Source organism: Dromiciops gliroides, chromosome 2 (assembly GCF_019393635.1).
Source record: "Dromiciops gliroides isolate mDroGli1 chromosome 2, mDroGli1.pri, whole genome shotgun sequence".
Lineage (NCBI taxonomy): Eukaryota > Metazoa > Chordata > Mammalia > Microbiotheria > Microbiotheriidae > Dromiciops > Dromiciops gliroides.
Genome location: NC_057862.1, coordinates 111192652 through 111219086, shown reverse-complemented (window position 1 = coordinate 111219086; position 26435 = coordinate 111192652). Strand labels below are relative to the sequence as shown.

General features: G+C 40.9%; 2 protein-coding genes across 3 annotated transcripts in view; one reads left to right on the top strand and one right to left on the bottom strand.

The window, feature by feature from the left end:
• The window catches only part of FBXW4 (F-box and WD repeat domain containing 4), a 129259-nt gene that overhangs the window by 78820 nt on the left and 24004 nt on the right, over positions 1–26435 (bottom strand). For both annotated transcript variants that reach the window (XM_043989750.1, XM_043989749.1), the window contains exon 5: positions 19424–19518. In XM_043989750.1, coding sequence (XP_043845685.1) covers positions 19424–19518 — 95 coding nt within the window. The remainder of the gene's footprint in view (positions 1–19423; positions 19519–26435) is intronic.
• Positions 17201–17494, top strand: LOC122744295 (60S ribosomal protein L37-like). Its single transcript, XM_043989751.1, has one exon. The coding sequence runs from the start codon at positions 17201–17203 to the stop codon at positions 17492–17494; it is 294 nt and encodes a 97-aa protein (XP_043845686.1).

The window sequence follows — 26435 nt, the reverse complement described above, 5'->3', positions numbered from 1 at the left end:
TCTTGGATTCAGGAGGACCTGAGTTCAAATCCAACCTCAGACACTTGACACTTACTAGCTGTGTGACCCTGGGCAAGTCACTTAACCCTCACTGCCCCACGAAAAAAAGAAAAGAAAAAAAGAAAGAAAGCCACTGCTAACTCCTTTTGGGGCACTTCCAAAGAAGAATTTCTTCTTTTTTCTCTCTTCTCTCTTTTTCTCCTTCTTTCTCCTCCTCTTCTTCTTTCTTCTCTCACTGCCCCCACCCCTCCTCTTAAAAGAGAGTGATAGATATGTACTGGAAAAAAAGCATTGACCCTCTAAACTTGGGTGGGAGTTAAACTAAAGGGAATCTTATGAGGACTCTACAAACAGAGAAAAGACTTCCAGTCACCAGGAGCTGTGAAGTATCCCTCTGTTACATATGCTCTCTACACTGATGCCTCACTACCATTTTACTATCAGTTTGAGCCCACTATCCCCAGGGACCTTGTATGTACAAAGGGGAAGTATACACTTCCTTCCCTTTACTATTTAGGGAAAATGTTTTATACCAACTACTGTTTTTAGACCTTCTCAATAAATCCTTTGCCAAAAAGCTAACTGAGCTACTGGCTGATAATCAATAAAATATAAAGGGTAGGGGTAGGGCATCTGATGAGCAAAAGCATTATAAACCCCAGACCCTTAGGATTATCCCTGGAATCCCAAAAGGAGAAGTAGTCAGGTCCCCAAGTGCCCAGTTAAGAGGAATAGGTAGGGGCGGCTAGGTGGCGCAGTGGATAAAGCACCGGCCCTGGATTCAGGAGTACCTGAGTTCAAATCCGGCCTCAGACACTTGACACTTACTAGCTGTGTGACCCTGGGCAAGTCGCTTAACCCCCATTGCCCCACAAAAACAAAAACAAAAACAAAAAAAACAAGAGGGATAGGTAGTCCAAAAATATCAAGGGCAGTATGATTTTTATTACTTGTCCCCTAAGTCCTTGACCATCCAAAATCAGATGTTGTTCTACAGGTTATCTATTAGAAGAAATACAGTCCTCCAAAAACTGCTGGGAAAACTGGAAGATAGTATGGCAGAAAATAAACACAGAACAACATCTTACACCATATACCAAAATAAGGTCAAAATGGGTACATGATTTAGACATAAAGGATGATACCATAGGTAAATTAAGAAAGGAAGGAATAGTTTGTTTCTCAGATCTATGGAGAAGAGAACAATTTATGGCCAAACAAGAAATAGAGAATATTATGAAATGCAAAATGGATTATTTTGATTACATTAATTTTTTTAAGTGGGGCAATGAGGGGTAAGTGACTTGCCCAGGGTCACACAGCTAGTTAAGTGTCAAGTGTCTGAGGCCGGATTTGAACTCAGGTACTCCTGAATCCAGGGCCAGTGCTTTATCCACTGTGCCACCTAGCTGCCCCAATTACATTAAATTTAAAAGGTTTTGTACAAACAGAAGCATTGCAGCCAAAATTAGAAGGGAAGCAGAAAGCTGAGAAATAATTTTTATAGCCAGTGTTTCTGATAAAGGCCTCATTTCTAAAATACATATTTTAGAACTAAATCAAATTTATAAGAATGCAAGTCATTCCCCAAATGAGAAATGGTCAAAGGTAAAAACAGGCAGTTTTCAGATGAAAAAAATGCTCTAAATCACTATTGATTAGAGAAATCCAAATTAAAACAACTCTGAGGGGCAGCTAGGTGGCACAGTTGATAGAGCACCGGCCCTGGAGTCAGGAGGACCTGAGTTCAAATCTGGCCTCAGACACTTGACACTTATTAGCCGTGTGACCTTGGGCAAGTCACTTAACCCTCACTGCCCCGCCCCCCACCCACCCTCAAATAAAACCTATGGAATCTAGATGCAGAGTTTTTGAGGTTTTTCCCTTTTGTTTGGTTCTTCTTTCACAACATGACTAATGCAGAAATATGTTTAATGTGATTGTACATATAACCTACATTAGATTGCTTTCTGTCTTGGGGAGGGGGGAGGGAAAAGAGCGGGGGGAGGAAAAGAGGAAGGGAGGAAAATTTAGAACTTGAAATCTTATAGAAACAAATGTTTAAAACTATTTTTACATGTAACTGGAAAATAATAAAGTGCTTTTATGATTTAAAAAAAAAAAAGAAATACAGTCATCATTATACACTGCCCATCCAGGAGACTGAGTACCAGGATTCCAGTAAGCATGGAATATGAGCACAACAGTCACAGAACCTAATTTAGCCAGAAGAAAATAAGTAACAGAGCCTGGACCACAAATAGAAATCTACCTAAGATGGCCAGATAGCCACTCAACTACCAAAGAACGGAACTATCTTCCTGCTGCTCTACATCAGCTTTCTTGCTCTGTCACACCCTATCCTTGACCATAACACCGATCCTCTTCTCCTTCTGTGTCACAGACACACACAGAGCCAGGCTAAATGCACTATTTCATTAACATTTCTCTGGACTCATCTGAGTGTCATGAACAGCAGGTGGGAAAAACTCTTAAAATATCTGAGTGTTCTCTTGACACGGCCACTGGAACGGGTCTGTGTCATAAGTCAGATGAAGCTGGAAGCTTCCGCCCTACCGTCAGGTCCCTCTTTAGCCTTGACAGATCAAACCCCAAGCCGAGTCAGGCCACAGAGATCAGTTTAGTCTCTGAGCCAAAGGTCTTCACAGTGAGGAACCAAAGCCTCCCTGACTGTGCCTCTGCAGACCCTTTGCTCCATATTAATCACCTACCAGTCCAGTATGAATGCCAGACCTGCAACCTGAGCTTCATAAGCGCCTGCAGAGGGGTCATACAGCCACCTCTCTACACTCCCCATGGTCAGGTCCCCGTAACAAGAGGATGTCCACCTGCTGATTAAGTTACCTGCAACAGAGACTAAAACTTCCACGAAGAGTGAGGGGTTCAGCTTCATGAACAAAACCAAAATCACCTATGGGTGGCCTTACACAGCCAGAAGAAGGAATCAGAAAATGCATGGAGTGGGGGCTCCTCAAACTCCTCACTCTCCAATCTAATCAGAGGAGCAGAGGACCATGAGACAGAAGGAACCTTAGAGTTCATTTGACCAAGGCTTTGAGAGCCAAAACTTTCTCATCTGTAAAATTCCCTCTATACCATCACTGACTCCCTTCTCTTCCACTATCCAGAGTGAAAGGGCCGGGCAGCTAGGTGGCGCAGTGGATAGAGCACCTGACCTGAAGTCAGGAGGACCTGAGTTCAAATCCAGCCTCAGACACTTAACACTCACTAGCTGTGTGACCCTAGGCAAGTCACTTAACCCGCATTGCCTCACCAAAAAAAAAAAAAAAAAAAGATCAGAGTGAAAGGGCAAGTAAAGAGGCCTTAAGTAGCCATGGTATGAGGAAACTGAGAACTAATAAAAGAGCCTCACAGATACTCACTTATAGCTCATGGACCCCTCCTGAACCAAAAGTAAAAGTGTTCCTGCTCAAAAAACTTCTTCTTGGCACCGTCTATAAGTTCTACAGAAAAGGAAGTGCACAAATAAACTGACTCCCCAAAACTTCATAAGACGCCTGAACAACTTAGACTCTCAACACCTAGGGAAACAATGTACTTTATTGATATTCAAAATAAGTAAGCCAAACCGTGATAGCCTAATAATACAACGCTTGCACACTTTCCAGTAAAAGAATATGGAGACAGATTTTGAGCAAAAGATCTATAGTATGCCATACATATATGTACACATGCTTAGCTTTTGGCTCACATTAACAATAGCTCACATTTATATGGCACTTTCTTCCCCAAATCCAGGTAGGAGGCAGTGTGAGTGTCTGATAAATTAGAAAGCACCCAAAGGATGGTGAACAAAATAGGGAAGAGCCTCAAGATATGCCTAAAGGATTGGCTAAATGGATTTAAACTGAAGAAGAGAAAACTTACAGGGAACATGACAACTGTCTTCTGGCACCTGAAGGGTTATAATGTATTCTGTTTAGTCTCACAGGAGAGAACTCAGAGCAAAGGTAGAAAGTTCATATATAAACTTAATATAAGGAGAAAAGTTTTTGATGAGAGCTGTCCCAAAGTGGAAGACGCCGCTTCAGGGGAAGTCTCCAATCAAAAGCTAGATGGCCACTTGTTCAGTGACTTCTTTTTCAGGCCCAGTCTGAACTAGATGGCTTTTGAGCTCCCTCTCTTCCAACTCAGATTCTATAATCATATTTTGTAGATGAGAAGAGGCACAGAAAGACGAAATGATTTGCACAAGGTCAAATGGCTAGTTAAGTGGCAAGTCTGGGACTCAAAGCCAAGTTTTTGAACTCTAAGTCCTCTGTTCTTTCCACTGTCACACACTAGCTAATACACACGTAGACCCTAAAGGCACTGTCAGAGAATAAGCTAAAAACCTCTGGCAGAGACCATTTTCAAGTGAGATGGAAGTAGAGGAAGAGGAAGGTGATCAACCATCAAAGTCTGAAAGCAAAGTTGAAGCAATTCAACCCAAGTCCTAAGCTAGCTTATTAAAAAAAAAAGAAAGTATGCTATGGGTCACCTCTAACAATTCCATCTATAACCACTGGCTATACTGCTCCAGGGAAAAGGCAAAAAGAGCTGGGTACTTTATGTAAGTATAGAAAACTGCAAACTAGCTGAAGACCAGAGAAAGAGCCCTAACTCCGCTCCACCATCTCATGATGAGCATTCGTACTCTGCTCCCTCCTGTACCTTTAGGAACTCTCTCTGAACCCCAGGTTGCAGGCCTGAGTTAGGGACAGGGCAAGGATTACAATTACACACTAACTTGGAGGGGGGATGGCGTGTGACAGGCCATGAAAGCACTCTGCCTGTAAAGCTCACTGGAAAACAAACCCTTAATTTAAATGTTAATGAAAGTGCTGAGGAGACATCAGAGGCTTCCACTACCTAGTGAAGAACAGATACACCAGCCTCAGAATTTATGGTTCCCCTTCACCCTCCCACCTCCCTCTCTGCTTCATCACCCACTGAAGTTTAAAGGGAAAAAAAAAAACTAATTTTAACATTAACTCCACACTTCCACCCTGGGATGCAATTGCTAAATTATCTGTCGGCAGGACAGTGATCAAAGGTGGAAAAACACAGGCGCACTGCAAAACCCCAGCAAAAGTCAACAGCAGCTAAGGCCGGGAAAATTACCTTCCTCCCCCTGATGGGAGGAAAATGGGAAAAAAAAAAAAAAAAGAAGAAGAAAACTAGAGAGATACTTGCAGATGGACAGAGAAACTGAATCTGGGGAAAGACGTAGTATGGTACAGGGGAAAAGTACTAGATTTGAAGTCAGAGGAAACGGTCTCAAATTCTATCTTTGACATTCACTCTGTTTGACTTTTAGAAAGTCACTTAAATCTCTCTGGGTCTCAGTTTTCTCATTTATAAAATAAGGAGATTAGACTAGATTACCTCTGAGGTTTCTTTCAGCTCTTAATTTATAATCCTATGAAATTTAGAGACAGAAATGGAAAAAACAGAGAAGAGGGAGAGGACAGAGAGAGACACACACACACAGAGACAGAGACAGAGAAACAAGAACATGAATTTCAAAGGTAAGAATGGGAGCTGGAGAGCATGCACCTGCCTATGGGGAGGAGGAAAACTCGCATGTGTTGAATTTGTACACAGAGCAACACTGTGCAGCTGCCACTGTTTTTGTTTTGTGGTTTGTTTGTGTTTTAATCACCTCTTTGCTACTCTGCCAGCTGTACCAAAGAAGGAATCAGCCCCCAAAATCAGTCCCAGGCCAGGAAAGGCTTGTGTGGTTGTTAGTCTCAGGCACATAGCTCCTCCAGAAGCAAGTACTTCTCAGTGACCGACCAACAAAAAGGGAGGGGCAAGAATCAAGAGGTTTGGCCCCCAGGACTAAAGTCTATCCAGTCTTCATTCTTTACCCTGGTACTTGAGGGACTTCAAAGCCTCAAACATGAAGGTTATTGTCTGTACTACAGGGTATCATACAACCTGGATTGGTGGGCGGAGGGTACCTAGCATGGATCCTAGTAGGACTGCGACCTGAGTTCCTTTCCTGTAATATACTGGATTCAGATTTAATTGACTTATTCCTCTTTAACTATAATCCTAATTTGATACTAGCTCAGCAAGATACAGGGTTTCCTTCTCCAAGCTCTCATAGCTCCTCTTCCATCCAAACTCCCACAATATCCTTTGTTATTTCTCTTATCACAGGAACTGTAATGTATAGACAGGCTCCCTGGATTAAGTCTTTATTCAACTCAGGGTCAAAGAGAAACATAAATATCACTCATCCTCAGGGTCCAAGTCATCTCTCCATAAACCACAGGATGGACCCCTCTGATGCAGCTGATGGAAAGGAAAAGCAGAGAAATTCTACTGGGAGTTAGTCACAGAGACATCCAACAATCTAAACACGCCACAATGTAAGTAAGGGAAAGGCCACACCAGCAGCTTACCAGGGTCTAGTGTTCTTTTCCTCAGGGGCTACTGCTCTCTCCTCTGAGGATCCTTCAGAATTCTCCTTCACTCCTGTAAGTTACTGCAGTTAGATACTGACCTAAAACCCTATGTCTTCACCAACAGGCAGAAATAAAAGCCAATGGCTCAAACCTTCTTAAATGAAAAAGAAAAAAAGCTAGACAAAGCAAAATCAAATGACCCCACTGGGAACCCCCAAAATCCAACTTGAAAGTTCACTGCTTCTTTTCCATTCTTTAAAATGTTACTATCATTAAAAAAGACTACAGCGATTATATTAAATTAAAAATTTTTTGTACAAACAGAAGCAATGCATCCAAAATTGGAAGGGAGGCAGAAAGCTGGGAAACAATTTTTGAGGCCAGTGCTTCTGATAAAGGCCTCATCTCTAAAATATATAGGGAATTAAATCAAATTTATAAGAATCCAAGTCATTCCCCAATTGAGAAATGGTCAAAGGATATAAACAGGCAGTTTTCTGATGAAGAAACCAAAGCTATCTATTCCCATATGAAAAAATGCTCTAAATCTCTAATGATTAGAGAGATGCAAATTAAAACAACTCTGAGGTACCACCTGACACCTATCAGATTGGCTAAAATGACAAAAAAGGAAGATAATAAATGTTGGAGAGGCTGTGGGAAAATTGGAACACTAATGCATTGTTGGTGGAGCTGTGAACTGATCCAACCATTCTGGAGAGCAATTTGGAATTATGCCCAAAGGGCGATAAAGCTGTGCATACCCTTTGACCCAGCAATCCCACTTTTAGGTCTTTTGCCCAAAGAAATCATGGAAGGGGGAAAGGGACCCACATGTACAAAAATATTTATAGCTGCTCTTTACGTGGTAGCAAGGAATTGGAAGTTGAGGGGGTGCCCATCAATTGGAGAATGGCTGGACAAGTTGTGGTATATGAATACAATGGAATACTATTGTGCTGTAAGAAATGATGAGCAGGAAGAGTTCAGAGAAACCTGGAGGGTCTTACGTGAGCTGATGATGAGTGAGATGAGCAGAACCAGAAGAACATTGTACACAGTATCATCAACATTGAGTGTTGACCTACTGTGATGGACTATATTCTTCTCACCAATGCAATGGTACAGAAGAGTTCCAGGGAACTCATGATAGAAGAGGATCTCCAAATCCAAGAAAAAAAAAGAAAGAAAGAACTGTGGAGTATAGATGCTGATTGAACCATATTATTTCTTTTGTTTTGGGTGCTGTTGTTTTTTTTTTCTATTTTGAGGTTTTGCATCACTGCTCTGATTCTTTCTCTTGTAACAGGATTAATGCAGAAATAGGATTAATGTTATTATGTGTATATATGTGTGTGTATATATATATATATATCTATATGTTTATGTATAGAGATATATAGATATAACCTATATCAGATTACCTGCTGTCTAGGGGAGGGGGGGAGGGAGGGGTGGGAGGGAGAAAAATCTGAAATTGTAAAGCATGTATAAACAAAAGTTGAGAACTATCTTTACATGTAATGGAAAAAATAAAATACCTCATACATTAAAAAAAAATAAAAAAAAAAGACTACAGCAACAGTTACATCCCACTTTTTTTTAAAAAGCCATATTTCAACAAGATGGCGTATGCTGACAAGCACACACGCACACACTCTATAAACTTTGTATTTCTGAAGCCATGGCTACTAGACATAGATACCCTGCTTTCTCCAGAAACCCACGCCCAAGCCAGAGTACACAGTGACTGCTTTTCTTTCCAGGCTCCCCCCTTACCTCTGGAAGGAATGAAGTAAGAAGGAACAGCAACTCTAGAAAAAACCCCAGAGGCCTCAACTCACTTCGCAAATCTGAATTGGTACTTTTCATGAAGGTTTGAACTCACCCCTCCATGCTCTCAAAAAAATTAAACAAACAAATAAGCTACTGCAGTAAGCAAAGTCACACAACATTATATTATATGTTTAATAACAGGACTAAATCTCTACACCTACACCACACATATATTTCCCTAATGACACAAGTTGGAGGTAGTCCCAAGGAACTGAGAGAAGGGATTAAAAGCACAAGTGTCTTGGGAAAGTTTCCTGACCACACTTGCTCACATGACACCAAGTACTATCCAGAAACAGGGAAGTGACTGGGCTAAGTGGTTCTATGTATATTCTTGGAGGAAAACAAAGAATCTGATAGCAAAGGAAGGTCAAGTTGTGGCCTCCTCTGCCCTACGAGAAAAAATAGGAAAAGGTAAGTAATATGGGCAGCCACTTTCTAGCATAGCCCTCCAGGGCTGGTGTAAAAAGTTTCGAGGCAGTTAGCTCTGCAAGCTGAAAGGTTTTACTGATTCATAAGACAAGTATGGTAAGAGGCGTTTGCAACAGGATGTAATACCTCATTCCAGAGCTTTCAAAGCCCCCTCACTCCACTATTCTCACAACTTATTTCTACCACACCCTCAATCATGGCTGCCAAAAAGTGAGGATACTTCCCAACTACTAAATTTCACAGCATAGATAGCTACTAGCCAAAGACCTGTAGTGTGCAGCTGTGTCCCAGATACCTGCCCCAACTCAACACTGCTCTCCTTCAGTATGACCAGGATCCAGCCTACTAATGAGGGCACTGATACAGCAGGCAAGAGAGACACCTTGATGGCCTGCTTAGCCTAACCATGGGGTTCATCTTCCTTCTCTGTGCCTTAACTTCCTTCTATGCCACCTGGAGAGGAATGATATTCATTCTCACAGAGATTATACAGTTCATGGTGATGCATCTTTAAAATTTTCAAGTCTTTGTGTGACACTGGCAAATCACATTAGGCTAGGAAGACAAGAGTGAATCACACATTTCAGCTGAGTTGGGATTTGGGAATCCAGTATGAACATAAGTCTGTACCCAACTCAGATGAACACAGAAAGTGAGGGTGATGGATGGATGCCTATTCCCTATTTATGTCTGTGTAAGAGTGGTGAGGTCAACTGAGTAAATCAATCAGATCATGCCACCCCCATGTAAAGTGTCAAGATGCTAAGTCACAATCCCTTCACCATATATGAATACTTTTCTATGGAATCAACAAACACAGGCTTTAGACTAAGTTAGGATAAAAAAGTCCTAGATGAACTGGAGTAAGGTTGACAGAAAGTCTATTCCAATTGGGTGAGAGACTTGGACACACCCTAGGAGATTTGTTCAAAATCAGAAGGTAGTTGACAACTCAAAAGATTTTGAGCAAATGGAGAGGCAGGAGAAAGCAGTTCCAGCCAAGGTCCTGAGAAGTTGCTCAGAGGAGAGGGAGCCCCTCAGCCTCCACCTCCTTCCCCCTCCTCCTTAGGTAAAGGAGCACCTTGTAAGTTTCTGAGGATGAGAGGATCAGGACCTTTATTTTCAGTGTCCACAGAACTGCAAGGGCTTAGGGATGTCCATCAGGAACTGAAGAGAGACTGGATGCAATAAGTAAAGAAAGAGAGAGAGAGAGATTCGGGGCTCTACAGGGAGCACAGCAGAATACCACACTGAAGGTATGGCTTTGAGGAATACAGCAAAAGGACTTACAAGAGGATTCTCTAAACTTGAGTCTATGTTTCCCAGATCTCTATAAGTGTTGATGGAAGGCTGTAACACAGATTTTTGATGTAGGTTATTTTGTACCAATGATACCATCCTTGTAAAGAGTGAATTATGTCCAGCTGACTGACTGATATCCCTACTCAATCATTTATATTCAATCTCCCCTTGTCTACTGGCTCCTCCTCTGTTGCCTATAAACATGCCCATGTCTCCCTCATGCTCAAAAAGTCCTCACTTGATCTTGCACAATCTGACTAAGGTGGAGATGTTTTGCAAGACTGCACATGTATAACTTATATTGAATTGCTTGATTTCTTAGGGAGGGGTGAGGAAGGAGGGAGAAAGAGAATTTGGAACACAAAGTTTTAAAAAATCAATGTGAAAATTTGTTTTTACATGTAACTTGGGGGAAATTCTAAATAAATAAATTTATATTATATCAAAAAAGTCCTTGGGGGCAGCTAGGTGGCACAGTGGATAAAGTACTGGACCTGGATTCAGGAGGATCTGGGTTCAAATCTAGCCTCAGACACTTTACACTTACTAGCTGTGTGACCCTGGGCAAGTCACTTAACCCTCACTGCCCCACCAAAAAAAAAAGAAAAAGAAAAAGCTGTCTGTAAAAGATGCCTCCCCCTTCCCTCTTCTCACTCTCTTCTTGACCTCTTATACTTCAGCTTCTGACTTCATCATTTCACTAAAACTGCTCTCTCTCAAGTTACCAGTGACCTCTTAACTGCCAAATTCAGTGGCCTTTTCTCAATTCTCATCCTTGACATCTCTGTGGCCTTCAACCCAACACTGATGATCCTCTTCTCCTTGACAGTTTCTTCTCCCTATGTTTTTGAGACACTCTCTCCCAGTTCTTCTATCAATTGGATCATTTCTTCTCAGGCTCCTTTGCTGGATCCTCATCCAGCTCATGTCCTCTAACTGTTCCTGTCCCACAGGGTTCTATCCTCACCCTCTTCTCTCCTCTCTGTATTAATTCACTTGGTTATCTTATCAGCTAACATGGACTTAATTACCATCTCTATGCTGATTATTCTCAAATCTACCTATTCTTCTCTAACTTTTCTGTTGACTTCCAATCTCGAATCTCCAATTGCCCTGCAGATATTCTCCAACTGGATGTCCAGTAGACATCTTTTTTTTTTTTTGGTGGGGCAATGGGGGTTAAGTGACTTGCCCAGCGTCACATAGCTAGTAAGTGTCAAGTATCTGAGGCCGGATTTGAACTCAGGTACTCCTGAATCCAGGGCCAGTGCTTTATCCACTGCGCCACTTAGCTGCCACCTCCAGTAGACATCTTAAACTCAAAGTGTCCCAAATTGAACTCAGTATCTTTCCCCCTGAATCTTCCCCTACCTCCTAACTTCCCAAACACTCTTGAGGGCAACACCATCCTCCTATTCCCTCAAGGTCATAATCTAGGTGTTATCCTTGACTCCTCACTATCTCTCACATAGCCTCCATATCCAGTCTGTTGGCAAGGCCTACAAATTTCACCCTTGCAACATCTTTTCAATAAGCCCCCTTCTCTCCTCTAACACTATCACTACTCTAGTACAGGCCCACATGCCTTCACTATACCACAGCCTACTAGGGAGTCTGCCTGCCTCAAGTCTTCCCCACTGCAATCCAACTTCTATTCAGTCACCAAAGTGATTTTCCTATAGTGCAGGTATGACCATGTTATACAAATATCCATACTCAATAAACTCCAGTGGCTCTCGATTGCCTCCAGGATCAAATACATATATCCTCTGTTTGGTATCCAAAACCCTTCATAATCTAGCCCCCTCCTACCTCTCCCATTTTTCTTATACCTTTTTCCCTACCACATATGGGATAGCTAGGTGGTGGAGGGAAATAGAGTGCCAGATCTGGAGTCAGGAAGACTCATCTTCTTGAGTTCAAAACCGGCCTCAGACACTAGCTATGTGACCCTGGGCAAGTCATTTAACCCTATTTGCCTCAATTTTCTCATTTGTAAAATGAGCTAGAGAAGAAAATGGCAAACTACTCCAGAATCTTTGCTAAGAAAACACCAAATGGGGTCACAAAGAATAAGATACAACTGAAATAACAGAACAACTACCATGCATTCTTCCTTCCAGTGACAATGGTCTCCTTGCTACTCCATGATCAAGACATTTCATCACAGTTACTGGAATTTTCTCTGGCTATTCCTGATGCCTGGAATGCTCTTTCTTCTCCAGCTACTGGCTTCCTTTAAGTTCCAACTAAAATCTCATCTTCTACACGAAGTCTTTCCCAACTCCTCTTGTGCCTTTCCTTTTTTTTTTTTGCAGGGCAATGGGGGTTAAGTGACTTGTCCAGGGTCACACAGCTAGTATGTGTCAAGTGTCTGAGGCCGGATTTGAACTCAGGTACTCCTGAATCCAGGGCCGGTGCTTTATCCACTGCACCATTTAGCTGTCCCATGCCTTTGCTTTTTTATTTACTTATTATCTAGCATGCATATAATTTGTTTGTACACATTTGTTTGTTTGTCGTCTCCCCCATTAGATTCTGAGCTCCTTGAGAGCAAGGACTGTCTTTTACCTCTTCTTCTATCCCAAGTTCTTGGCAAGGTGCCTAACACATAGTACGTACTTAACAAATGTTTACTGGCTATTGACTATATGAAAAGTTAACTACAGTAACAATATTATCCACTTGAAACACAACTGAGAACCAGGAAGGAAATAAAAAATGTCACTGAACAACTAAGGTGGAGGTCATGAATTCCATTACCAAAATTCATGTATTTTGCCCATATGAGAGCACCTTGGGCCCTTCCCTAGAGTTCATTCACTCTTACTTTAGCTTGGTGCCTTACACATCAGTCAATAAACATTACATGTGCTAATGATAATAATAAATGAATTTCAAAAGCACTTCAAAATGCTTCACATAAATGATCACACAACTTCACAACAATACTGAGTTAGTCTACTCCATAAATTTTTGTTGTTGAATTTTACATACAACTATAATAAGCATAACTATCTGGTTTCCTTACTCACAGCATATTAGAAAAAGCAAATCAGAAAGAGCTGTGCCAATCAGAAGTTGGTATAGGAGGGCCATCTGGTCTAGGTCTTAAGGGCCTCGAATTTAGTAGATAAGGAAACTACAACTTTTCAACTATTTAATTCAACTCAACAAGCCCTTGTTAAATACCACCCATTGGTACTGGACTTCAGAAAAGAGACAACTGGGGGCAGCTAGGTGGCGCAGTGGATAGAGCACCAGCCCTGGAGTCAGGAGTACCTGAGTTCAAATCCGGCCTCAGACAGTTAACACTTACTAGCTGTGTGACCCTGGGCAAGTCACTTAACCCCAATTGCCTCACTAAAAAAAAAAAAAAAAAAAGACAACTGTGAGATGGCATCATCAGAGAAGGCTCCATGGAGAAGACTGGACTTCAGCTGGCCCCAGTGATAGGAGAACAAAATAAAGAAGGGCTAGATCCAGGAAAGACGCGAGCAAGCAGCTTTTATGGAGCTAGGGCTTCAAAAATTGTCTGAGCCACTGAACCCCTAAAGACTCAGCAATCATTAAGGCCAAGGCAGGAGCTGGTTCATTTCTGTCTTTGAATTACCACTGCCTAACATAATGCCTGGTACAGAAGAGGAGCTAAATAAATGCTTGTTGACTGAATTACTCATTCTTTACTAAGAACTGACTATATGTCTAGCCTTACTAGAGGCTATGAACACAAGTCAACAAATATTAAGGTATAAACTGTATGTACTCAATTCATAAACAAACTTCCTCCTGCCCAATGCTGTTTAACCAGAATGAGAGCAAGGGGCCATGAAAAAAAGACACAGTATGGGCAGCTAGGTGGTGCAGTGGATAGAGCACCAGCCCTGGAGTCAGGAGGACCTCAGTTCAAATCTGGCCTCAGACATTTGACACTTACTAGCTGTGTGACCCTGGGCAAGTCACTTAACCCCAACTGCCTCACCAAAAAAAAAAAAATGACACAATAATGTGGGCCCCTATGAGATTTACTGTCTCACTGCTCTCAGTCACTAATACCCCGAATAGGGCTCAGGCTTGGAGGATTATATTCCATACTCTGAGCAACTGAATGTATAAGTAAAAGAACCTTGGACAAAACATTAAAAAATAAATAAAAGAGTTTCAGTTTTCAGTTTCTATTTAAATTATTTTAAATAAGAAGGTAAGAAGCACAAGGAGAGGCACATCTTGAGTCACCCAAATATCCTTCTACACCCTCATCTAGGATGGCAAAGTAGCACAATCCTGGACACACAGAGGAAGCTTCAAAAATGCATGCTGAATACAGTCATTAATTTGTTGGAATTAAATTAATTCTTATAATTCTAAGGAAACAGATGCCAAGCTTACTTGGGAAAGGGAGGTTGGTTTTTCTAAAGGAAAAGATTTTTGTGCACAGCCAGTACAGGGAGGAAAAGGAACTGTCATCTTCTTGTGGGTCTGCTGCTGGACTCCCTTGGTTTCATCATTCATCAAAGGGAGAGAAAAGGAACCATCACATTAGTGACACTGACAGACAACACTCAACAGGGAGAGGGAAGGGGAAAGAGGAGGTGGGCAGCAAGGGCAGGAACAACAAAAAGGAAAGAAGAGAAGTTAGGAATGCTAGATACAAATAGCCACATAGATCCCCAATCTGAAAAATCCAAAGAAAACTACAGAAAAGTCATCCAAGGCATAACCAGGAGAAAATAAGGATGGAAGACAGTAACCTGGGGACCCTGATGCATCTGCTAAAAAACTAACTCCTCAGCTCTTTTTGTGGTGGCTAAGAACTGGAAATCAAAGGAATGCCCATCAATTGGGGAATGGCTTAAACAAACTGTGGTACATGATGGTGATGGAATATTATTGTGCTGTAAGAAATGACAAGCAGGATGACTTCAGAAAGGCCTGGAAAAACATGTATGAAATGATATATAGTGAAGTGAGCAGAACCAAGAGAACACTGTACAGAGACAGCAATATTGTTTGAAGAACTGTGAGTGACCGACTATTCTCAACAATACAATCATCCAAGACAATCCCAAAGGACTATTGATGAAACATACTATCCACCTCCAAAGAAAGAACTGATATTGATGAAACAGACAGAAGCATGCTATTTTTTTTACTTTCATTTTTTTCTTTTAATCAAGTTTTCTTATATAAAATGACAAATATGGTAATGTTTGCATAATAAAAAACACACTAACTCCTCCTATCTGAATAGGAGGTCAAACTAGATGAACACTCGTGCTTTCCAGCTCTAAATTTGATGCCAATAATTATATGTATACACACACACACATTTGAGATTTCACTGGTATAATAAGCTCCCAGCGAGGAAACAACCTCTTCCAAACAGATCAACAACTGTTCTACAACATACAGTCTTGGGGAGTTGTCGGGGCATTGAGAAGTTAAGTGATTTTCCCAGGGTCACACAGCTAGGATGTGTCAGAGACAGAACTTGAACCCAGGTCTTCAAATCAATTAATCAATCAGTGCTTCCTATGGCTGAAGAAGACTGTGCTACATGCTGGAAGACTATCCAATTCTCCCTGATGATTCTCAATAATAAAAATACCTCGTGATTTTTTTTTAGTGATTTTTTAAAACTTTTTATAGCTTTCTTTTATACATTTTCTCATTTTATTCTACCAGTGACCTTGTGAGGTAGACTATACAAAAATGGTATCCATTTTATGTATGACAAAATTGTCTTAGGTAAATTTTAGCAGTGTCCTTAATTTTAATTAATTTTTTTACTGATGACTTTTGCTTTTACATCTCATTCATTTCCTAATATATCCAGTCCCACTGGCTCCTGCTCTGTGAGTCTGAGACCTCTCTTGTTAAAACAAAGATTAAAAAAGAAAGAGGGGGGCAGCTAGGTGGCGCAGTGGATAAAGCACCAACCCTGGATTCAGGAGGACCTGAGTTCAAATCCAGCCCCAGACACTTGACACTTACTAGCTGTGTGACCCTGGGCAAGTCACTTAACCCTCACTGCCCTGCCCCCCCCCCCAAAAAAAAAGAAGAAAAAAAGGCAGCTCAGCAAAACCAATATCTGACAGTCTAGGTACCATTCTATAGCCATCATCCCCCACCTCTGCAATGAAGGGAAATAAAGCATTTTCTCAACTCTTTTCCACAGTCAAAATTTGTCATTATAATTATGCAAGATTCAATTTGGTTTGGAGTAAAGATTTTAAATTACTTACTTACAACTAGCTAGTGGTAAAACTGGGACCAAAACCAAATCTCCTAATTCCTCTGCTAAGAAAATTCGGAATAACAAATTTATTCTCTTTAACAGCTGAGAAGTAAGCTTCCAGGAATGAAAAGGGTACCACATAGGGAAGGGAAGACCTGGGGAATTTTAGGGGAAAGCCCTTAGGAGATAGAGTAAAAAGGATCTGCTTCTGCATAAGGATGAAAAGACATGAATCCCAACATGTCTCTTGAGGTAGACAGCAGGAAAAGAACAGAGATCCTTACTTCAATTCTTCAAGAACCCTCGATTTCAATGGTATGGGTACTCCATCCACCAAGGCTAGTAACAACTCCTCCATAAATGGTTTCACAGAAGTGCAGTGGTCAAAGAAATTCACCACCTGGTGACTAGTTCTCTAGTCATGAACCTCTCCAAACCTAAAAAGGCAGGTCCTTAGAGTATATGTCTGTACATACAATCAGGACCTGGGCCTAACCTCTTACCTAGCATGTCCTTCCACAGTCACTCTTAATTGGCATGAAGCATTGGTGTAGAACTATAATGGAGGCAGAAATAGTACCCAGCAAATATTTGAGAGGGGAAACTGCAAAGAATTTCACATAGATTACAACTAGGGTATTCTTCTACAATTACCAAGATCCAACCTCAAACTCTCTCCAAAGAAAATTAAGAAAGGCCATTTGGAGAATTGGAAAAGGCCATTTCAAGAAAGTATGAGCCAGGTACTAAAAAGTCCTCTCCTCTTTTTCAACAAAGAATTTTGAAAGAAAAATTTACTAACAGGAGAAAATTATGATCCTTAAGATGGTTAGGACCTGGGGAAAAAAAAGCACTAAATGAAACAAGCAGATTCTGGCCTATCTAGAATAGAGCAGTGTGATAGCAGTGAAAAGTAACAAGACTGGTTCTCTTTGGTCCTGGAGGCAGAAGGAAGATGACGAAGGGAATATCTTTGTTTGGTAAGCGCCGGAATACGACGCTCACTTTGTGCCGTCGCTGTGGCTCTAAGGCGTATCATCTTCAGAAGTCAACCTGTGGAAAATGCAGGTATCCTGCCAAACTCAAGAGAAAGTATAATTGGAGTGCAAAGGTTAAGCAACACAACACTACTGGTACTGGTCGAATGAGGCACCTAAAAATTGTCTACCACCGATTCAAGAATGGATTCCGTGAAGGATCAACACCTAAACCCAAGAGAGCAGCTGTTGCGGCATCTAGTTCATCTTGAGGAGTCAACTGTTTGTTAAAATAAATGCCTTGAATCAAAAAAAAAAAAAGAAAAAAGAAAAGAAAAGAAGAGGAAAGAAAAGAAAAGCAATAAGACTAAGAAAGATACAGACATAATTTATCCCAACCTGCCTTTCTTACAGAAAAAAAGCGTTGACTATTAGAGGAGGTATGAACTGGGTCTTTACCAAATAACCCCTAGTTAGGTCTTTTGCCAAGGTCAGACTTGAATCTGCTGGCCCAAAATGACATTGAGACTATATTAGTTCCCTAACTGTTAGGATAGCACAATGTAACACAATTGTTTAGCCAACTACTATATTACACTCCAGTAGCAGGTGCAATCTTATCAAGTGAAATACTGAAATATGGGTATGCTTTTCTACATTCTTGTAAACTAACCCCTCAGAATCCAATAGATATGGTACTATATCACCAGCCCTGAAGAGCCTCGTCTGATTTCCCTGGTCTGGTGTGAATTTTGACATATCAGAGAACAGTCAGCACTCCTTTTACTTCCTAGAAACCATCTCCCCTCATCAATTCCTAGCAAGGAGTTAGCCAATAGAATCCTGAGATGAGTTAACTGGCTTGGGAAGAAGACAGTATTAAGGAGGGCTGAAAGAGAACAGACATTTGAACCCTATGCTGCCACACTGGGTCTTTTCGTTCTCTCCTGGTCTTTCCTTCTCTCGTTCTTAAGACTGCCAGAATAATTTGTTCTAAAAAGCGACAGGTTTATAGGTTAGCCGACACCTTCGCTCTGTGGAATTTTAATTAACTTCTCCCATGTCAGTATGCTAAAGAATGGGGTCTCCATTCTCTGGGATCAGCAGTGTGTTTCAGGCCCTGCTATATCAGCCGTCAAATTGAAGAATTAATGACGTGGCTAATCGGCTTTAATTCTTTGGAAAAAAAAAATCAGAAAGGAAGTGGTGGAAAGTATCAGGAGGGAGGGTAAAGACTCTATAGAATGAAGAGAAGATTGGAGGGGGATGGGGAAGGAGAGATTCATTCTTATAAAAAGAGTAACTCTAACCCAGGTTTAAAGAGTAGCAATCTCTGTAGTCTTACCATCTATCACCTGGTGGGGGGTGGGGAAAGATGCTAGGTAAATATTGTGACAGAGCAAGTGTGGAAGAGCGTGTGGTCCCTGCTGGGGAAAAGGGATACTGGGGGCTAACTCACTGAGCCCAGGGGGCCCTGGAAAGAAGGTGCTAAGGTGACAACAAAGCCCACCTGTTCAAAGGCTATGCTGAAGGGACTCAATTTAGCCTAAGGGAAGGGACAAATCCAACAAAGATCTCAGAAGCTCAGGTCATTTAATGGTACAACCGCTGATGATCTTAACCCTACAGACATATTCCAGGATTAGAATTCCAGAGATTTAGGAATCTTATCTGGGCTCAGTCTATAAACTTCTCTACAGTGTTCCTCTTCCTAGGGGGAAAAAACCCAAGATACACACTAGGGGACTCAATAGCTCATATCTTCCCTCTTCTGTATCAACATTAGACTAGTACTTCAGACTGCTGAGACTAACACAAGAACAGCTAGTAAATGCCACATTTCAGAGATACTAAGTCTTCGTGCTAAAATCTCAGAGACTCAATAAGGTCCCCAAAGGAAAACTGGCCTTGCAGTTATATCACACTTTTAGCATCTTTGCTTTGACGATGCAGTCAAGAGTTACTTGGGGAAGACAGTTCTCTAAAGGCCATCTTAACCCCAGATCAGTGTTTGAGATATTAATTCAGACTTAAGCTACATTCCATCAACCGGGGAGACAAACTCTCCAAGGAAAGCCTCCCCAAGGGTCAAGGCAACCTTATAGATACAGACATAATTTTATCCCAAGTTGCCTTTCTTACAGAAAAAACAAGACATAGGCCTCATAGAACAAGACTTGCCCAAAATGTGCAATGTTTACCTGAGTAAAGGACTGATGGCAATGGACCAGACTCGGTCTTCAGTCTGTATGGTGTGCAAGCACTGTCCCAGCTGGCTCGAGGAGAGAGACCAAACCTAAAAACATAAGAGAGTGATGGCTCTCATTGCCACTTCCTAGAATCGGGGAGAAATGTCAGGGAATAGGAAAACTTAGAACTTGGGATGTAGGATGAAGATTGCCAACATCTGTTACCAACCCCCACCCCAAGCCCCAACTCCCAGCCAGATATTATACTTTTGCCCCTACATTTCCACCAAACAAGCCACACTTTCTAGACAGTCTGTTTACTATCAGGGTCTAATCGCCTCAATGACCTAAACTGATCCATGGTTCCAAACAGGTAACCCGATGGCATTTACCACTCACTCTACCCAAAGTTTGTGAATTTCCCCTCCCTTTTCCCTCACTATAATTTTAACTTACTTACATAGAGAGAAAAATAAAAACAGACAAATAGAAAGACAAAAATAAAAATGGACAGAATTCAACGCTGGAAAGGTAGTTGTGTTTGTTGTTTATTTGTTGATAATGCCTAGGATCCAATGCTATTCATGTCAGCAGGGAATTTAGCACCTAGAGTCACCAAAAGCAACAGAGAAGCTTAACTCTTTTAAGATTCCATATCTCCCACAGGTTAAAAATATTGCTTGGAGCACACTATCTGGTCCCTATCAGCAAGGAATGTACATTAGCAGCTACTCTGAGCTTAACACTAATCAACACTCACAGAGCCCTCTCAGGATTCAATGCATTTAAAGGTTTCCCATTAAGCACAAGGCTACTCATCCCCTAACCCCAACCCCCAATCTTAGAAACGATACACACAAGAACATAAGCTTCTACCCAAACAGAAAGGAAAACCACAAATGAACAGAACTATCCCCAGGCATCAGGCAAAAAGGAATCCCATGGTAAGAACATGAAGCAAATGACCTCTCAGCATCCCAAAAGGAGAATAAGCTAAACTCAATCAGGACCTTAGATGAAAGAATATAAAGAAAACATTCTTTGATGTTTGTGAGTAGAAATGGTGATAGAGATGATCTTTGTTTTTTAAGGTCACATATTATCTCTTCTATGCTAGGAAAGGAAAATATTTCTTAAAGAGATTTTTTTTTTGGAAGTGAAAGGGAGAGAGAGAAATCTAACCTAGGAAAGATGAATAAATACTACACACCATACTTAGTCATTTCTTCTCCATTCTGTGTCCTGTCGGATCTATCTATAGTCACTTTCATTTCTGTAGTAACTAATTACCCTGTTCTACATTTCAAGTAAATACAAAATTTAACATGTAGCTGTACCTATTCCTATTACTTTTCCAAAGAGAAAGAGCTCAAACTTATATGGAGATCTTCAAAGAGGCAGTATAGTGCAGGTGAAAGAACAATGGATGTGGAGACATAGAACCAAATTCAAAATCCCAGGTCTGTCACTTAGTACCCATGTGACCTTAGGCAAATCACTTATCCTCTTTAGAACTCAGTTTTCTCAGCTATAAAATCAGGAAGTTCCACTAGATGGCCTCTAAAAGCTCTTTCAGCTCTAAATCTATAATCCTATTGCTCTTTTTCAAATAACAGATGAAAAATGTCATCCATTTTATAAGTGCTTCAGTAATCCTTATTAAGCTAGTTCTCATCTTTTTGATAAACAAGATAAATAACAATAATGAGGAAAATGGTTAGTGATCAATTTTCAAGCCTACAGAGGTAGGATTAGCCAAGGTTAAAGTACTCCCCAGCTTCTTAACAACTTCTTTTATCCAAGGAATAGAGACCTGGACTACAAAAGTTAACTTGGAAATCTTACTACCACTTGTGAAAACACCCACAGAAAATGGGTCTTCCAATGTATTCTGAACTGCACCATCATCTAAGAATGTAAGCATCATAATCTTTGAAGGATGGAAGATAAGACAACTACATCTCCAACACTTTCACCCTTGCCTAAGCTTGAAGAAGTAACTGCTGACTTAGCAGCACAAGTGGTCTGACTTTGTTCCTTGCCTCACACAAACATCAGGGACCTCCATTAGACATTCTCATGACAGAACCTTCCCAAGCCAGTGCATCTCAGCAAAAGAATCAGCCCAAATTAATCAACAAGTCTAAAATTAGGGAAGAAAAAAGATCTCCCTTTTTTTACACTTTCAATTGCTAATAAAGGCATTATAGCAACATGACAGCATTTTTTTCTTCTCTCTTTTCCTGTGGAAAAAAAAATGCTCTTCTTTCATAAAAAGGGACAACTGAGTTTTTGCAGGAACATCTCAGAGAGGTAAGGAGTAACCATATAAATATCTCTGAGTTATTAAATATTTTTAACGTATATTAGAAGACTACTGGGCAGCTAGATGGTGCAGTGGATAGAGCACTGGCCCTGGATTCAGGAGGACCTGAGTTCAAATCCAGCCTCAGACACTTAACACTTACTAGCTGTGTGACCTTGAGCAAGTCACTTAACCCCAATTGCCTCACAAAAAAAAAAGAAGAAGACTATCAGGGTGGTTATAAAAGTAGAGATATTACCATGTAATAATGAAGTTCCTGCACTGAAAGGAAGTAGTGGTTGAACCCTGGGACATATGATTGCTTAGCTTAGGCCAATTAAATGGAAGAAACTGGAGAACAATATATTAGATAGATAGACAGACAGACAGATATAGAGTGAGCATTTATTAAGTGCTTACTATGTGCCAGGAATTGTGCTAAGTAAGTGCTGGGGATACAAAAACAAGAAAACAAGACTGTCCCTTACCTCAAGTAACTTACATTCTAATAGCAGAAGATATAACAAGAAGAACTGAAAAGTGGATGGAGAGGTAGGGAAGGAAAGAGAAGAGAAATCAATTCAGTAAACATTCATTAATTAAGCACCTAGTATCTGCCAGGCACTGTGCTAAGTGCCAGGAAGGAAAAAGAGTTTAAAAAGAGCAAGAAGGAGGGGCAGCTAGGTGGTGCAGTGGATAGAGCATTGGCCCTGGAGTCAGGAGGACCACAGTTCAAATCCAGCCTCAGACACTTAACACTTACTAGCTGTGTGACCCTGGGCAAGTCACTTAACCCCAATTGCCTCACCAAAAAATAAAAAAAAGGGGGGCAGCTAGGTGGTGCAGTGGATAGAGCACAGGCCCTGGAGTCAGGGAGGACCAGAGTTCAAATCCGGCCTCAGACACTTAACACTTACTAGCTGTATGACCCTGGACAAGTCACTTAACCCCAATTGCCTCACTAAAAAAGAAAAGAAAAGAAAAAAAGAAAGAAAAAAAAAAGAGCAAGAAGGAATGAAGAGAGATGGAATCCAGGAAATTCTGATAACTCAGAAACTCCTGAGTAATTACAAAATGTCAGAGTTGGAAGGGACCTTCGAAGTCATTGAGTACAACCCACATTTGAACAAGACTCTCATCTTTAACATCACTGACCAGTAGTCATTTAACTTCTGTTTACAGACCTCCAGTAATAGTGGTAGTGTAAGGTACCCACTATCAAGGTAACTCAGTCCATTTTAGGAAAATTCTCATTATTGATAAGTTTTTCCTTGTACCAAGCTGAAATCTGCCTTTCTACAGTTTTCACCCATTACTCCTAGTTCTGCCATATGTGGGTCTCAATGTAAGAGCCATCATCCCTTGATTTTGATTATATTAAATTAAAAAATTTTTGTACAAACAGAAGCAATGCATCCAAAATTGGAAGGAGGCAGAAAGCTGGGAAACAATTTTTGAGGCCAGTGCTTCTGATAAAGGCCTCATCTCTAAAATATATAGGGAATTAAATCAAATTTATAAGAATCCAAGTCATTCCCCAATTGAGAAATGGTCAAAGGATATGAACAGGCAGTTTTCTGATGAAGAAACCAAAGCTATCTATTCCCATATGAAAAAATGCTCTAAATCTCTAATGATTAGAGAGATGCAAATTAAAACAACTCTGAGGTACCACCTGACACCTATCAGATTGGCTAAAATGACAAAAAAGGAAGATAATAAATGTTGGAGAGGCTGTGGGAAAATTGGAACACTAATGCATTGTTGGTGGAGCTGTGAGCTGATCCAACCATTCTGGAGAGCAATTTGGAATTATGCCCAAAGGGCGATAAAGCTGTGCATACCCTTTGACCCAGCAATCCCACTTTTAGGTCTTTTGCCCAAAGAAATCATGGAAGGGGGAAAGGGACCCACATGTACAAAAATATTTATAGCTGCTCTTTACGTGGTAGCAAGGAATTGGAAGTTGAGGGGGTGCCCATCAATTGGGGAATGGATGGACAAGTTGTGGTATATGAATACAATGGAATACTATTGTGCTGTAAGAAATGATGAGCAGGAAGAGTTCAGAGAAACCTGGAGGGTCTTACGTGAGCTGATGATGAGTGAGATGAGCAGAACCAGAAGAACATTGTACACAGTATCATCAACATTGAGTGTTGACCTACTGTGATGGACTATATTCTTCTCACCAATGCAATGGTACAGAAGAGTTCCAGGGAACTCATGATAGAAGAGGATCTCCAAATCCAAAAAAAAAAAAGAAAGAAAGAACTGTGGAGTATAGATGCTGATTGAACCATATTATTTCTTTTGTTTTGGGTGCTGTTGTTTTTTTTTCTATTTTGAGGTTTTGCATCACTGCTCTGATTCTTTCTCTTGTAACAGGATTAATGCAGAAATAGGATTAATGTTATTATGTGTATATATGTGTGTGTATATATATATATATCTATATGTTTATGTATAGAGATATATAGATATAACCTATATCAGATTACCTGCTGTCTAGGGGAGGGGGGAGGGAGGGGAGGGAGGGAGAAAAATCTGAAATTGTAAAGCATGTATAAACAAAAGTTGAGAACTATCTTTACATGTAATGGAAAAAATAAAATATCTCATAAAAAAAAAAAGAGCCATCATCCCTGTTCCATTCCTTTCCGAAACTGATTTCACCTTCTCTCTTGCCTCCTGACACATTAGACCTGAAGGAAGAGACATTCCCCTTGCTCCCTACTGCCACTTCCAGATCCTCCTTCTGCCATCATCACTCAGCAAACTCTCCTCCTGTGAAGTTCACTCTCTCCAGCTATGTCACCTAATTCAGCTCCTAAAGGCAGTTCTTTTGCAGCCACCAGGTCATTCTCCTTTCCTTCTCAAGCAATTCAGCAGATGGCCTACAGTCTTACACTCTGTCTCAACTCCTCCCCTTGGGCTGAGAACTTCAATATTCATAAATGATACTGCATCAACATCTTGGCCTCTCAATCCTCCCATCTCCCAAACACCCATGACTTACTCTTTAACTCCCCCACAGCCACCCACAGGACAAGGCACCTTCTTAATGTCACCATTAGCCTACATGTTCCACTTCCATAACAAAGAATTCTGAAATTCCTTTATCTAAGTATAATCTCTTTCCATTTCTCCCTAAGCCGTACTTTTCCTTTTTTCTCACAATGGCCTCTCAGTATGCTTCCAGACCATCAATCTTGCTCTGGTTTTATTTTCCTCTCTTCCCAAAATTGAAGCTATAATTAATCAGTTCAACATTACACTATCCTCAGGAGCAGCTAGGTGGCGCAATGGATAAGGCACTGGCCCTGGATTCAGGAGGACCTGAGTTCAAATTCAGCTTCAGACACTTGACATTTACTAGCTGTATGATCCTGGGCAAGTCACTTAAACCTCGTTGCCCTGCAGAGGGGGGAAAAAAAGCATTACACTATCCTCTCCTCTTGAATCTCTTGTCCCCTGGTCCTATCACCCCTAATGCTCTGCCAAACTGAACCCTGGATTACTCTCACCACCCACCTCCTATGCTCCTACTCATTTGCTGAGGAGTAGCACTGGAGGAAATCATACAACAACTCTGATTATTCCAAATCTTCCTATTTCTTTTGAGGTACCAGAACTCTTTCAGTCCACCAGGTTCAGAACCTCGTAATGATCTTTGAGTGCTGCAATCAACTGCCAGATTTTATCATTTCAACCTCCACAACATCTCTTATATCTCTTATCCCCTCTTCATTCACACAGCTACTATCCTAGTTCAGACTTTCATTATCTCTCACCTGGATAACCAAAAAAATCTAACTGTTCTTCCTACCATGCTGTGTGTCTCTCCTCATTCCAACCCATTCTACATAAAGCGACCCAGGTGATTTTTCTAAAACACAAGTCAGACCACGTCACTCCCCAGCTCAATAAACTCCAGTGGCTCTGTTTCCTATAAACTACACTTTCTGGCTTTTAAAGCCCTTCACAACCTAGCTCCAGTCCATCTTTCTAGGCCCCACTTTCCTTCAAAGCTTAGCTCAAGCACCACTTTCTACCTAAGGCCTTTTCTGATCCTGTTCCCTCTCCCCAGCTGCTAGTGCCTTTCCCACACAAATACCCTATATTCATTTTTCATGTTTTATGTATACATATTGTCTTTCATAATTGAATCTAAGCTCCTTAAGGAGAGGGACAGCTTCATTTTTGTCTTGGCATGCTCAGCACCAGAAGAGTTCCTGGCACATGACTATATATGTCTAATAAATGCTTGTTTATTGACCGATTCCATATGACTTGCAGACAGCTATTATGTCCTTCCCCCTAAAATGTTCTTCTCTGAACTAAATATTTCTAGTTACTTTAACATGTCCTATTAAAAGTCTCCAGTCCTCATATCATTTTAGTCACCTTTGTCAATTTGTCAAAGTAATTCCTAAAATGTAACAAGCAGAACTAAACAAAACACTAAACAGTCAGTGATCTGACTAGAACAGAGCCCAGTGAGAATATAATTTCTCTTGTACTGGATACTCTATCTCTATTAAAACAGGCTAAGATAATATTAGCTTTTCTTTTCTTTTTTTTTTTTTTTGCAGGACAATGGGGGTTAAGTGACTTGCCCAGGGTCACACAGCTAGTAAATGTCAAGTGTCTGAGTCCAGATTTGAACTCAGGTACTCCTGAACCAGGGCCAATGCTTTATTGACTACACCACCTAGC

Bases quoted from the DNA above. Each gene is read 5' to 3' on its own strand.
- LOC122744295 (XM_043989751.1), top strand. From the start codon at position 17,201: ATGACGAAGGGAATATCTTTGTTTGGTAAGCGCCGGAATACGACGCTC.